This window comes from Homarus americanus, unplaced genomic scaffold, assembly GCF_018991925.1.
Source record: "Homarus americanus isolate GMGI-L3 unplaced genomic scaffold, GMGI_Hamer_2.0 scaffold33468, whole genome shotgun sequence".
Lineage (NCBI taxonomy): Eukaryota > Metazoa > Arthropoda > Malacostraca > Decapoda > Nephropidae > Homarus > Homarus americanus.
The window spans coordinates 5,311,917-5,327,680 of record NW_024714177.1 but is presented as its reverse complement, the minus strand read 5'-3'; the positions used below and the strand labels follow the sequence as shown (position 1 = coordinate 5,327,680).

At 39.7% G+C, this 15,764-nt stretch overlaps 1 protein-coding gene across 3 annotated transcripts in view; it reads left to right on the top strand.

The window, feature by feature from the left end:
- LOC121877476 (FYVE, RhoGEF and PH domain-containing protein 4-like) overlaps positions 1 to 15,764 on the top strand; it is a 139,977-nt gene that overhangs the window by 104,342 nt on the left and 19,871 nt on the right. For all 3 annotated transcript variants that reach the window (XM_042383264.1, XM_042383244.1, XM_042383254.1), the window contains 5 exons: positions 3,484 to 3,660; positions 3,855 to 4,023; positions 5,590 to 5,726; positions 11,842 to 11,980; positions 15,257 to 15,462. In XM_042383264.1, the coding sequence (XP_042239198.1) occupies positions 3,484 to 3,660; positions 3,855 to 4,023; positions 5,590 to 5,726; positions 11,842 to 11,980; positions 15,257 to 15,462 (828 nt within the window). The remainder of the gene's footprint in view (positions 1 to 3,483; positions 3,661 to 3,854; positions 4,024 to 5,589; positions 5,727 to 11,841; positions 11,981 to 15,256; positions 15,463 to 15,764) is intronic.

The following is a 15,764-nucleotide window of genomic DNA, read 5'->3' as shown; positions in this document are numbered from 1 at the left end:
TTTTAGTTCTCTTGGTGCAATTCAAGATTATTTTCTTTAAATCAACACTGCACTGAATTATATATTGTCAATATGTAAAATAAATTTCAAAATGACCAATAATTTGCTTGCAAAAACAGAAAAAAGCATTTAGTTGAAGAGAGTCTCAAGCAAGATGTTACCTCCACTGAAAAGATACAAAGACTGACGCCTGTATGGTGTGTGAGAGGCTGGATGGCACGCATAAAACTAGTTTCATTACCTTCAATTATGTTCAATAATTGTTAAAATGAGTAAAAAATTTAATATTAAACTTTTAAAATTATTGAACAGTATAAACTTCTTGATATTTGCTAAAATGGTAAGGAATTTAAGCCCTAGAACCGATTACTGTATTGGCTGACTAATACTACAGCTGGTGGACTGCCAAATGCAAGCGAAATCATGTTCAGGTTGGCTTGTAAGAAACTCTTTAATCGAGGGATTGCTCGTTAACCGAAGTTAAGAATCTTATGGAAGGTAACTTGTTAACCGAAATCTCGTTAACCGAAATCTCGTTAACCGAGGTGCTCGTTAGCCGAGGGACCACTGTAATAGAATGTGAAGAACCCAAAACAGTTTAATACCATGGCAACGGTGAGTAAATGTAGTCAGTAGGTTTACATTGTCCAAGAAGGACCAAGATCAAACATATTTAACGAAGAAAGGGTAATTGTCCTGGCCTGGTTGTTGACACTGCCACCACCCAGAACATGGAAGACTTTTGAAACGTTATGTCCCGCTCCTCTAATCTTTAGTTTACTTCCAGTGCCTGAGGTTTCTGGACAGTGCATTAAACTGGGATTATGTACAGTAGCTAAAGCAGCTATTTGTGCATATTTTGTGGGAAACAATATGCGACCATGGACGATGAATTTTGGTACATGAGGGCTGTCACTAGTCACACGTAAAATTTCGGAGCATATTGACCCCACGTGCACAGATAGTTGTTTTAGCTACTGTACATACTGTACATACCATGGCAGTGACCACGAAGATTTCAAATTGTCTTCCTTCTTGCCACAGACGTAGTATTTATCAACCCCAAGCTATTTATTGGCTTTCATTCGGTTGGTGGTGTAAGGGCTGTGAAAGCACGAAAATAGTGCCTATCTTTATAATAAGAGATCCAGAGACAGGCAGTAATTCTACCTAATACCGAGCTATATAATTTTTAATTTCACTACTGTATAAAGAATGTTAAGTACAGTACAGGACAAGCAAAGTATAGACCATTAGGCAGTAAAGACATTTCTACGTTGCCACTGCTGCAGCTGGATATGTTTTATTGGGAAGAGTTGAGATTCCAATAACAATTCTGTCCGGATGCACAGCTTTATATATATTTCTGACGATTCAGCATGCAAAGACCGTCCAATTTTTGGTTCGTCTGTGCTGCTCTGTAGTCGATCGGCAAGTCAATGGTTTTCTCTATTCACTGAAGATGATGAAGTCAAGATGTGGAAGTATCAATAGTTTCGTATAAAAAAGATAATGATTTGAAAGCATAAAGAGAAACCCAAGTTATAAATTGGCTGGAAAGTAACTACTCAATCTCAAAATAGCGTATAGGTTAAAGTTATCAGGTAGGTTAGCGTGCTGCTCTAAAATAATTGGGCAAAACTGTAAGTGGCATGTCAGAATGTACAGTCCCCTTCACTAGTGCGTTTACAGGGGCTCGTCAGGTTTTGTGCAGTGTGGCAGCCCTGAGTTTGTTTACATTCAACAAAAGGAAACTCGCAATAGTAAACATACTACGGAATCAAAGTAAAACAGTATTAAAACAAATATTTCAAAGATATGAAATGTGGAATGTTTAAGTAAGGAGGCGTATTATATGTCCCAACGGGATGAATGAACTGCATTAATTGAGACTGAATATGAAAAGGACCTAGGTGTGTATGTTGACAATGAGCTGAAGTTCTCTGGCAAATAAATTATTAGGTCTTAAAAGGTCGTTCAGATATCTAGACGGTCCATCCCTCGTAACGATTTTCAAGAGTGAAGTGCTTCCCCATCTGGAGTACTGTCACTCCATCTGGTCCTTGAGATATACTAGGGATTGTCAGTTGATTGAAAATGTCCAAAGGAGGGCCACCAGACTGGTGCCTGCACTTCGGCACCTCAGCTACCCTGAGAGGTTGGAGCGCCTGAACTTGCCTAGCTTATACTACAGACGGGCAAAGGGGACCTAATTGAGGTGTATGCATTTCAAGGGGCACTAGCCGCACTACTTAGTCGAGTGTCCTTACCTGGAGCTGGCGGACGCTCGCTCTACAAGGGGTCACTGCTCAAGGTTGAACGCGAAAAAGCCGCAAGCCCAGTTAACTGTTAGGGGTAACTTTTTCGGGGAGAGAGTTGTGAACTCTTGGAAAAATCTGCCAGAGAGTGTTGTGACGGCACCAAGTGTGAGCTCTTTGAAGACCAGGCTTGACAAGCACTGGGCTTTCGACATTGTACCCTACGAAAGGCTGAAAATCAAATTGGAAGGGTATGGAATTTGGGGAAATGTCCTAGTCTGGATAGAAGACTTTCTACATGACTGCAAGTGTGTGGTAAGTAATGGCACGAAATCATTATCTGTACCTGTCACAAGCGAGGTACCACAGGACAGTGTGTTGGGCCCGCTGTTGTTTGTTTGTTTCATAAATGACATGACTGACGTTGTACACTCCTCCATGCAAATATTTGCCAATGACGCCAAGTTATTTCGGGAAATCAAGAACCATGCGGACTGTGATGAGCTGCAGAAGATCTCTGTGAGCTCCAAGAATGGTCGATGAAATGGCTGCCGGGATTCAATGTCACGAAGTGTAAGAGGATGCACCTGAGGCGTACCAACGGTAAGGAGGCGTATCATATGCCCCAATGGGATGAAGAAACTGCACTATTTGAGACAATGTGAGAAGGACCTAGGTGTGTATGTTGACAATGAGCTGAAGTTCTCGGGCCATTGCGAGAAGAAGGTAAATCAGGCAAATAAATTATTGGGTCGTCTAAGAAGGTCATTCAGATATCTAGACAGACCTTCCCTCAGGCCAAGGGTTGTCCATGCCTGCCATACAGTAATACAGTTCAGTGACAAACTCCCTGGTGAGGATTTTATACCCTTGTCCATCTGACTTAATATATATTCCAGATTGTTGAGACAATAATTTGCATTAGACATTTTCACTTGGTAATAACCCTTGTTAGAATGTTTATAAACACATCCCCGGAACATATTGTAGATGAATAGACCAGTAATAATTGTTTAGCCATCATTTTAGTACTACTACAAGAGTGTTACACAGTAGAGTTACCTGGTTACTAGTCGGTATGTCACTGGCAGACAATGTTTCATTCTGTTTGTTTTGCTTATCTTACAGAACCAGACTTTGCATCACAAGAAGCAACTTTCTTTGCAAAGGTAACCTACCCAGTTGTTATTTTGTTGACAAAACTGGTTTTACCCAATTTCCTTAGGCTGTGAGCACAGAGCCATCTGACTTGGAGGATCATAGTTCACTGACGACAAGTGATTTGGAATCTTGCCATGACCTTGCTGCACTCGATGCCCGCAAGGATAAAGCATATAGGATTGTCCTCGAGCTCCTACATACAGAGAGGACATATGTTAAGGTCTTGCATCTGATTGATCAGGTATGCTGTCTATTGTCAGTAGATAAATAGATAAATTTATATTTATTATGTAAAATGTATATTAATTGAATTCTCCTCTTTTTTTTTGCTGTACTGTATTTATTAAGAAAGTGGTCCACTTTCCTGTGATATTAGAATATAACCAGAAATTAAATAATGCCTGAAACTAATTCATGCCACCTCCCAATTCTCAGGAGTTCCAGTTCCGGGTAGATAACGAAAACCGAGCCCACCATATGTTCCCTCAAGATGTTATTCCACACATGTTTTCAAATGTTAAATCCATCTACAAACTTCACCACGACTTTCTTCTGCCACAACTGGAGGAACGCATGGCTCAGTGGGAACAAAACAGAAGGATAGGTTAGTTCTGATGATAGTTTTGACAAAAGCAGGGGAATATTTGTGGTTTTAATGTTTTGTGTTAATTGAACAAGAGAGATGTAGAGAGTATAATGCTCTTACATGCAAACCATTGGTAGACAAAACAAGGTTAATTTTCAGCTGTACTAGAGACTGTTCAGGGGAGATTCCAATGTCCTAAGTTTTAATGATCTACTGGTCCATAAGCTAGAACCTTTGGACCAATGAATATATTCATCAGTTCACTGTCGCAATTTAGAGCTGTAAATTGTTTTACAAGTGTTGCTGTGAAATTTAATCATAAGCCAGTTGTACAGCTAGTGATACCAAAATGCTCTCTAGAAGCAATAGCTTCCCCAGGTGTTCCTTTTAAATCATGTTTTCTGTATACAAATCACTACTGTATGCTGTACCACAATTTACATGCAGTTTGTTATTATTGTACATAAAAGTCCCTGGTTTGTGGCCAATATACAGTACTACCAAGGATTACAAGCAGTTTTGTTACTTAAAAAGTACCTGGTTGGTACTGCAGTGGTTGTCTTAATCAATAACAAATATTAACCACTTAAAATGATACAAGAAATGAGACTGGGGAGTGAGATGGACATCTGTTTCCAAGTACAGTACAGTATTTTAATTTTCAGCTTTTATTAGAACAGAATAGAAATTAAATATTTTCACTAATATATGACATGGTGAGCTCATTACTGGTACTGTACCAAAAGGTAAGAAGTGATAAAAGGTATATGAAATTGTTTGTCCACCAAATAATTTGGTACGATATGAAGGGTGACTACTAAACTCCAATTATTGAACCCACCATTACAATATTTCCAAATAACATAAGCAACAAATATACAAAAGAACATAGGCCAGCCAGAATTGGAACTGATGTGGGAGCTATGTACTCGTAAAGTCATTCTCTATACCAACAGTGCTAGGCTAAATCAAGCTCGCTCTCTGGTGAGTACAAACTGTATATAGTTCCCACTATTATATCAGTACTGTATACAAATTTAATGTTGTTAGATAAGGCTTTGGGATCAAAATTCTTTGGACTGAGTGCATCTCAGTTTATAATGTGGGTTTTTGGGCAAAACTTTTTTGGGCTGAAAGGTATCTCAGCTTTTAACCCTCTGATTGGAGATTTGCTGTATAGTTACAGTATATGACACTGGTAACTAAACAAGAGGAAAGCAGCTGCACTAAAAGTGCTCTTGAAATTTAAACTAACCACAATGAATGGGTTAACACAGAATACTATGGAGAAAATGGGTCCTATTTAGCAAGAATTAACCTAACAGACACTTTTACAATATTATATTTTGCTCACTAAGCAGAACCTTACCATATATTGTAGTTAAATTCTTATTCATATTTTAAAGGCCCATCATATTTTACCAATCATTTCTCAACATCATCTTATGCCAACTGGTGTGAATGTGGCCCTCTGTGATGTGTACTGTGTATATTTTAAGAGATGTAACAAGGTGCTTCTTAATGTTTTTGTGAGTTTTTACTTGAATTTTTAGTGATATCAATTACCATCATATGATGTTGCAGGTGATATCATGAAAAGCTTTGCCCCCTTCTTGAAGATGTACACTGAGTATGTGCGGAACTTTGATAATGCTATGACACTCATCAGCCAGTGGCAATCAAAGTGCCCTCGCTTTGCTGCCATCATGGATGAAATTCATGTAAGTAGATTTTTTATAACAGTGTGTACCTTTCTTGCTGTTTAAAATTATATGCTAGTTGTTTTTATTAACAGAAATAGTAGTGCTTATCACTATATGTATTGCAGTAAACACTGGTAGTGAAGCTATTCATAATTAATATGAATCTGATTATTTTAATTGTGATGTTATGTATTGTTCAGGATAGTAGTACATGATCATTGTTTACCTTTTGTATTGCAGCATTAATATTGTTGACTCCTTTTTATTGTTAGTTTTAGCATTTTACCTCGATTATTACTGTATTATTATTATTATTTATTCATATGTGTATTACTTTATTTTGTTAAACTTTCAAGACTTTTCCTGCTTAATGTAGGATGGCTAGAAAAAAGAACAAATGCACACAAACATATTTCCTTCATTCTTCTTATTGCAGTAAAAGTTGTGTTCTTTTATGTTCCTCACCTTCCACCATTGCTGCTATTTGGATGTCAATCCCCCTCACTGCTAGTGTCCTATATTATACTGTATTTCACTCCATCCATCATTTTCTTGGTCATCTCCTTTCCCTGTTACCATTTACCTCTGAATTGTTTTTAATAATATTTTTCATTTCCCATTCAATATGTTCATATTACCTGAAGAGAGCTGGTCTGCTTTTAGCCCAACACATCATTCACTTCCACACATTCCCCATAGTTTTTCATTTCTTATTCTCAACATCTTACCGGTATTTAACAAACATGTTCTCAAGTACATCACTTCTTTCACTTTGGGTGTGCTCCTACCTCTGGCATCCAGAGTACATCCCCAACTCTGCTTCCTTTGACATGGTACTTCTCTCTCTCTATACAATTCTCTGTTTATCTATTTATATCTGTTACTCTGTTTTAATTCATCACTTGTTTCATTTACTAGCACATGTACTTCCAGGGATCTGTAACACTCCACTCCCTCTGTTCTGTCTCCATGCAGACTTACCTTTATTTCTTCGGTTTCCCTGATCTTATTTTGATAATTTTTCTTTTGTTCACATTCACTATCAATTTCCTCTATAACACACACTTCCAAATTAATTCTGTAATACAGTATTTGTAATTTCTCTTCTGAATCACTGAACTTGCACCTCAAAACTGCATACTTTCTTTCACAGAGCCCTTGTTGATTAGAATGCTGACAAAGTGGACATAGATCACTAAGATCATAACCTTGGGGATAAATTGTTTTGTCCCACTTCTCATTCTCATCACAGATTTGTTTAGGTTACTTGAAAGAGCAAACACTTGCACTGTTAACCTGTGAAACAAACTTAGCAACTGAACATTTCATATGAATCCTTTAAAACCCAGAATTTTTTTTAAAACACTGTCAGTATAGTAGACCCTTGATATACTGCATTGTGAGTTGGTCCGAGAATTAACATGAAATAGTGAATTGTAATATACAGTACAGTAAAACCTTGATAACTCAGCACGTACGGGGCTCTGGTCTTGCCGAATTATCCCAAGTTGCAACTTATTGAGCCCCCCTCCCCCTACAAAATACAACTATAAAAAAAATTATCGGCCCATTTACGTATACCTGTACATTAATTACTAATTTTCAAAAGGTAACAATTACCAGCACTGCTTTTTTGTTCAATCCAGAATGCGACGTCTAGCTTATACCTAGGTATGTTAATGCCTAGCAATAACTCGCCAGGCCAACATACAGGAAATTAAAACATCTAATAATTACTTAATACGTAATATTAGGAGGACACGTCGCTACCTGGCATTTAATTGCTGAACCTGCTGCAGTGTTGGTCAAGTTTGGTCTTGAAAGAGCTCAAACTCGGTGCCGTCACAACATTTTCTGGCAAATTGTTCCAAGAATTCACAACTCTCACTCCGAAAAAGTTTGCCCTCACATTTTTCTGGACCTGCGGCTTCTTCAACCTTGAGCTGTGACCCCTTGTGGGGCGAGTGTCCGCCAGCTACAGGTAAGGACACTCGACTGAATAGTTCCCCTTGAGATGCTTATACACCTTAATTGGGTCGCCCCTTGCCCATCTGTAGTATAAGCTAGGCAAGTTCAGGCGCTCCAATCTCTCAGGGTAGTTGAGGTGCCGAAGTGCAGGCACCAGTCTGGTGGCCCTCCTTTGAATATTTTCAATCAACTGACAGTCCCTAGCATATCTCGGGGACCAGATGGGGAAGCACTTAACTCTTCAAGATCATTACGAGGAACGGACCATTTGGATATCTGAACGACCTTATACGACCCAATAATTTATTTGCCTGATTTACTTTCTTCTCACAATGGCCCGAGAACTTCAGCTCATTGTCAACATACACACCTAGGTCCTTCTCACATTCAGTCTCAAATAATACAGTTTCTTCATCCCATTGGGACATATGATACGCCTCCTTACCGTTGGTATGCACCAGGTGCATCCTCTTACACTTTGAGACATTGAATCTCAGCAGCCATTTTTTTTACCATTCTTGGAGCTCACAGAGATCCTTCTGCAGCTCTTCACGGTCCACTTGGTTCTTGCTTTCCCAAAATAACTTGGTGTCATCCGCAAACATTTGTATAGAGGAGTGTTCAGCGTCAGGTACGTCATTTATGAAGCAAACAAACAACAGCATGCCCAATACAGTGCCCTGTGGTACCCCACTTGTGACAGGTACAGATGCTGATTTCGTGCCATTAACCACCACACTGCTTGCGGTCATGTAGAAAGTCTTCTAAACATGCTAGGACATTTCCCCGAATTCCGTACCCTTCCGGTTTGATTTTTAGCCTTTCATGGGGTACACTGTCGAAAGCCTTGGCAAAATCTAGGTAAATATTTTGAACTGCGCGCCTCAACCATAGCGTATGACAGCGTGTGTACATATTCCTCCGCCATACGCTCCTACTCGCCTCAGTCTCACATGTGCTGGCATGTGTTTTATGTGATCTCGCAGTTGTGTTTTGTGTGCTCTCGCAATGCCTAAGCGACCAGCTGCTAAAACTCCCAGCAATGTTGCTAAGAAATCACGTGTGGCAGTTACGTTGGACGTGAAATTGGATATCCTAAAAAGACATGAACACGGAGATGGAATGTCAGTGATTGGGCGCGTGCACGGTTTGGCTCCCTCTACAGTGCATTCTATAGTTAAAAGCGCCGACAAGATCAAGGAGATGGCTGGGTCTGCAACACCACTGACGGCAACGAAGGTAACGAGGTTCCGTGATGTTGAGATGGAGAGTAGGGAGCGGATGTTGAGCACGTGGATTGACGACCAGACCCAGCGCCTTAAAACGCCTTTATCGCAATGCATGATTCAACAGAAGGCAAGATCACTGTGGAAAGATATAACTAAAGATAAACCCAATGTACCTGAGTTCAGTGCCAGCCGTGGATGGTTTGATAGATTTAGGAAACGTATATCAATCCACAACCTAAAAATACAAGGAGAATCAGCTAGCGCCGACCACGAAGCAGCAGAGAAGTTCCCATCCTTTTCGCAACCATAATTAAGGAGGGTGGGTACAGTCCTAAGCAAGCCTTCAACTTGGACGAGACCGGACTCTTCTGGAAGAAAATGCCTTCACGGACCTACTTATCTAAGGAGGAAAAGACCGCACCTGGATTCAAAGTTGCCAAGGACCGCCTCACTCTATTGATTGGTTGAAATGCTGAGGGTGACCTGAAGTTAAAGCCTCTCCTTGTGTACCGGTCTGAAACACCCCTTGTTCTGAGGGGGGTTGTGATGGGACAACTTCCTGTCGTCTGGCGTTCAAACCGTAAGGCGTGGGTGACAGGGTCTGTGATGCACGACTACATGTTCAACTATGTCTCCGGTCGCATTAGTTGCTTTAATAAGGAAAATAATTTTGATGATAAAGCTCTGATGGTGATCGATAACGCACCAGATCATCAACCAGCTATGGTTGATTGGTGTAAGAACATTAAAGTTGTGTTTTTGCCTCCCAACACCACGGCTTTGCTGCAACCCATGGACCAGGGCGTCATCTCTACATTCAAGGCGCTCTACACTTAGCGTATCATGGAGCAGCTAATTGAGAGGACCGATGGAGAAGGGTAACCTACAATCCGGGAGTTTTGGAAAAAACACAACATTAGGAAAGCCATAAAAAACATCAGTGATTCATGGGAGACAACAACACAACAGAACATAAACGGTGTGTGGCGTAAGCTGAGGCCCGAGTATGTGCACAACTCCATTAGTTTCCCTTCAGTGCCTGCAATAAGGAAGACTATTGTGACTTTTGCAAAGAAGGCTGGATTCGATGAAGTGGATGACGCTGACATAGAAGACCTCCTCGACTCTCACAATGAAGACCTGATAGAACTGGAGAGGCTTCAGCAGGAAGAAATGCCACTTGCAATGGGAGAAGATGCAGATGAAACTCCAACACAACTCCTCACTGTACGGATCCTAAGGAAGCTGATTTCTTCATTTGAGATGGCGATGGATATAGCATTAGAAATGGACCCTAATGTTGACCGAAGTTGCACTATCATCCGTAATGTCAAGAAAGACATACGAGCATACTACGAGGTGCTTGAGGAGAAGAGGAAGAATGCATAACAAATGACTCTAGATGCATTTATCACGGCCAAACCTTCAACCCCCAGTGCACCAACCACCCCACGTACATCCATACTGAACACAGCTTTTAGGCAGCTGTTCAAGACCAGTGTAAAACCACAGCCTTCAACGAGTGAACCACAGCCTTCAACAAGTGAACCACAGCTTTCAACCAGTGGAGAACAACAGCTTTCAGTGCAAATTGACAGTGATAATGAGAATGAGGTGGCTGACAACCCTGGCAGTGATGATGAGAGTGAGGTGGCTGATGTCCCTGGCAGTGAGGAGAGTGAGGTGGCTGACGACCCTGGCAGTGAGGAGAGTGAGGTGGCTGACGACCCTGGCAGTGAGGAGAGTGAGGTGGCTGACGACCCTGGCAGTGATGATGAGAGTGAGGTGGCTGATGACCCTGGCAGTGAGGAGAGTGAGGTGGCTCACAACCCTGGCAGTGATGATGAGAGTGAGGTGGCTGACGTCCCTGGCAGTGAGGAGAGTGAGGTGGCTGACGACCCCAGCCTCCTCTCACCCCAGTAAACCTTCACTCTCTCCCCTAATGCCAACATCAACAAGCAAGCAACACAGCACATCAGAGGTAAATTAACAGTCTACGTTTAAAACTTAGCTCACACACCTACACACATAAACATTTAAACACTCACACACTCAAATATGTAAAGTATACTGTACTTGTAAACATATACGCCTAATAAACTCAAAGTGTTTGTTATTGATGTTTATTTGATATTATGCCCTTGTTTCTTTATTTATTTTATGTTCTATATGTATTGAGTAAAACAAGTGTTAAAATCTGACGGCCGTGACCACCGTGATGCCCGTATACCCCCTATTTACTTTATTTCTTATGGGAGAAATTGCTCCGTTATTCGCATTTTCAATATTTGCAACGAGTTAATGCCCGTAACCTTTGCAATCAGTGAGGCAGCCCTGTACTTTGTGATTTTTATTTATTTTTTTAGATTATTAGAATAAAAAAAAGTTCCCTTGAAAACATTCATTTACATCCTCCTTATGATTGTTGTACAACACATTCAGATTTGTGAAAAATGTTTAGATAATTGTATCAGAATTAGCTGACTGTTGAAAAGGTGGTGGCATTTATTCACTCAGCAGTGCCGTCACTCACTTCACCATTGCCTTTTCAAGCAGTCCAGACATTACTACCCTCACATTTTTCTTAACTCATATTTTTTTTTAATCCTTAATTGTATTTAGCACTAAATCAAGACATCCAGGTTTGTTTTGGCTCATCATAGCTGCAGCTACTCACTTCTTATCATCTTCATTGCTTCCTCACATTTAAACATCACTGCCTTCCTCTTTTTTCTTTTTGATAACTTAAAACAAAATGGTAATAAAATGGTAAAGATACTCTCATTTCATTAATTTTTTAATTAATCAATATGTATTAGCCAATACTATCACTATGTCATATTCCACAAGCTTTGTTTTACCAACAGTGACTTTCCCTGATATTCTATAATGCGGGATAATGTTGTAATGAACCATATTTTTATGCTTGTTGCCAGTCTTTGGAGGTATGTGGGAACCTGACTCTGCAGCATCATATGCTCTCACCTGTACAACGCATTCCCCGGTATGAAATGTTATTACGAGATTATTTAAAAAAGCTACCCGAGGACTCGCCAGATCGTCATGATACAGAGAGTGAGTACAGTATACAGTAGTTTAACAAGGTTATTGAAGTTTGAAACTTTTTAAGATTATTTAAATTTTCCAGATAACAATAATACTATACTTAAGATATTTATCTCAGCATGCAATCCCCTTTGCTTCTTTGATATACCTGTAATGTAAAAAGTTTCACTCATTTTACAGTGACATACAGTACTGGTACTTACTTGGAATGTTCAGTTTATGTAAAGTTTTCCCTTGCTTTGAGTTCCTACAAGATCCATTACTAAGAAATCCTGCAATATATATATATATATATGTTCCTTCCTGGCCAAATTTAAACTTTATTTTCTCACTTCTCAATACAAAAGGAGACTTTGTATAACTTTATGACCTCCATTTTGTGACTCGAATAATGCTCTTTTCAGAGTTCGGACCCTAATGATCAGTTTGCCTTGTATCACAGGCAGGGTAAAAATGGTCATTAAACAAGCATAGTTTATCATGATGAACTAAAGAAGGTATTGAGGCTAATAAACTCATGCCACCACACTGGTATGTGAGTTACCAAGCCAAATGGGCTAACCATTGTTTTCTTCACATTGTTAGCACTGTTAAGTGTTGGGCTGGTGCAGCACAGCCCTTAATGTTAATGTCAAGTAACAGGATTTTTGCATTTGTTGTTTCATGCTTACATTTGCTCCGTGGCCCATGAGCTTCACGTATGTGCAAGATGTGGGGCCTTAAGATATTCCAGCATGAGATATATCCTGGCCTGTAGCTCAGCTTATTTGAGGTCAATAGTTATACTCAACATGGAGATCTGACTACAGGGTAGGAAAATTTTCTGGTAGAGTCCAAAATAATTTTTTTAGAGTACGTGTACAGTATAGTACATTCCATTTTGGATATAGGCAAGGGGTCCACTGAGTATCTAACTTTAGGAGAAGTTCAGACCAACCTCATACTATTCCCTCCTGACTTATCCATAAGAAGATTTATTTCCAGGCCTCCTATTATCAGTGATGAAACATATGTGACTCTTCAAGGGGTGGGATACCTGGTGAAGTCTGGATTGAGTCATGCAGTAAGAGCAGTTGAGTCTGTTAATTCGGTTTCCCAGAAGTTAGAGCTACAGCTTCCAAATACAGTACACTATTAGCTGTAGGCCCGGCTCCAGGGGCCCATTACTCAGTTTGGATCCTAGAGATTAAATAGTTGTTTACCTCAAGTCCCTCAATTGATCTCATTGACAATAATTAGATGTTCACCCGATTTCTCTTAAAATACTGTATTAACTTTTGTGAGTGAATTGTATATTCAATTCATTAATGTTTCTGGATATTATTTTGGCTTGATAAGGTAGAATTGTATTGTTTGCACTGTGGGTCAGTACTCCATACATTGACAGTATTAGTGCTCTCTGATACTCGCTTAAGTTTTTGTCTTTGCCTGAACACTACTTGTCAACATTGTGGTCTTGCTAATTTATATTTTGAGCATTACTCCACAGCCCTCAGATTATCAGGGCTTGTGGTTGGATTCATGTCATACTGTAGACAATGTGGATCTTCTTTTTAGAAGTCCACCAGGTCTTAAAGAGGTACAGTAATTGGGTCTGGATGGGAATCAGATACAGGATAAAAATGATCTCAGTAAGATTTTTGTTTTTCGGGTTTGGCGCAGTGTGTGTAGATCTGGCAATTTTGTTTCAGGATTGCATCTTTGATTATTCCTGGTCTGATCACTCCTTTCAGTCACAGTATTTGTACTGTGATTTATTTAGATTGCCTCAGTGATGCAATTATTTGAGATTCATAAAGCTGTTATTGATTTGTATTGGAGGTTAGATTCTTTTATGTACTATAACCATATTAATCCTAACAGTCTATTGGGCCAATGGGATCCACTTTAGCCTAGTTTTTTCCTCACCTGATTTTTTTGCTCAAAACTTATGCCCATTCCTTTTCAGTTTTGATCTAGAAGATAACTCCGAGTTCTCAACCTCAGTTTAGTTCCATGTTGGGATTCAATTGATTTTTATAGACTTAGAGATCACATTTGACAGGGGTCATATTTGGAACTACAAGGGGCAATGAGAAAGTTAGGGGTCAAGGAGTGTTTTGCTTGAGTGATTAAGAACGTCTGATACACTATCCCTGTTGTTTTGTGGTGTAAGAAATGACCCGAGAGTACCCTTTCGTGTGATAATGTTAAAAATGAGTTCTATACACTTTGGGGACAACTAGTTACTTTTTACTAATCTCAACAGCATATTGTTGACAATACATTACTTTACCATCTTGCCCTGATGATTGTTAGTCTGACCCTTTTTCAGTGCAGCTCATACTAATTTCAGGGAATTGCACTCAGCCTGTGCCTTCTGAAAGGCAATTTTACCAGTTGGGATACAAAGGTCACCATTTGACCATAAGGATTGGGGTTCTTGAGACTTCTTGGCATTAGATTGCATCGTCACAGCACCTGCTACCGCTCCGTTGTCAGCCTTGGAAATCCCAGTATGATACTGGCACTTCAGCACTCCCTACTGTAAAGGAAGGCACTCTGACACCAGGTACAAGACCAAGTAGTACATCAGTAAACTTAATGGGTGCGAGTTCTACACGGAACTTTCCTGAAAAAAATCTGCTCTTAATATCTATCATAGATGTAGGGAATTGCTTTGGTCTGCCAAGAAAGTCATACACTGTACAGGGTGGCTGCGACCGTAATTCAGGAGACATAAACATGTGGTTGATGAGTACAGTGGAACATACGGTATCTAGAAAAATTTCAGCACAACAATTATTAATCTTTCCATTAGGGTCTATAATAGCCCTGAAGGGGCTTAACTCACTTTCAAACACAAAACTTACCTTTGTGTATGGAGTTTGGGGCTTTGCAGGAAGCGCGGGGATCTCCACTTGTCGGTGTCCTAACTTAGCACACAAGTAATGTCTTGGAATAAACTCATGTGTGGTATTGCAATATTTTTGTTTATCCCTTTCCAGCTGATGTGCTGCTTCACAGACAAAGGCATTGTTTATCCCTTTCCAGCTGATGTGCTGCTTCACAGACAAAGGCATTTTTTCTTTGAATTGTTTCTGATGGGATGTATGTCCACTGTTAAGTGGGCTTTGGATTCTAATAGGTTATTTTATCCCAGACGGTCCAGAATATTACCTGGAGGTTTGTTCAGTAAGAGAATACAGGAGTTAAACACACACACACACACACTTAACTATCTCTCTCTCTCTCTCTCTCATAGTAGTCAAAATAGTGTTTGATGTATATTTTTTCATTCAACAGAGGCGCTACATTTAGTGTCAACAGCTGCAAATCATGCAAATGATGCCATGAAGAAGATTGATAAATTTGAAAAGTTACTTGAGATTCAAGAGAGTTTAGGAGGTGCCGAAGACCTTGTCTCTCCCACGAGAGAACTGATTAAGGAGGGCAAGATTATCAAAATCTCAGCTAGGTCTGGAGATCATCAAGAGAGATACATATTTTTGGTAAGGAATTAGGTGTACTAGTGTAGAAGGTAAATAAAAAATTTAGTAATTTGTAGAATATTTTTAAAGTGGAATACATGGATTTAAAGTGAAATGATAATGGTGCAAGAATGCAAAAGAGGAGCAGAAAGGTTGTCACAAGGTTAAAGGAATGAAGAAACTTTTTTTTTTTAGGAATTGAAAGGGTTGATACTCTATAGAAAAAAATTGGAAGTGAAAGGGGGATGGAGAGAATACTGTATTTTGAAAATTGTTGGGTTGGTGTTGTTAGGAAGGGTATTCAGTTGTAAAACTTTACCAGA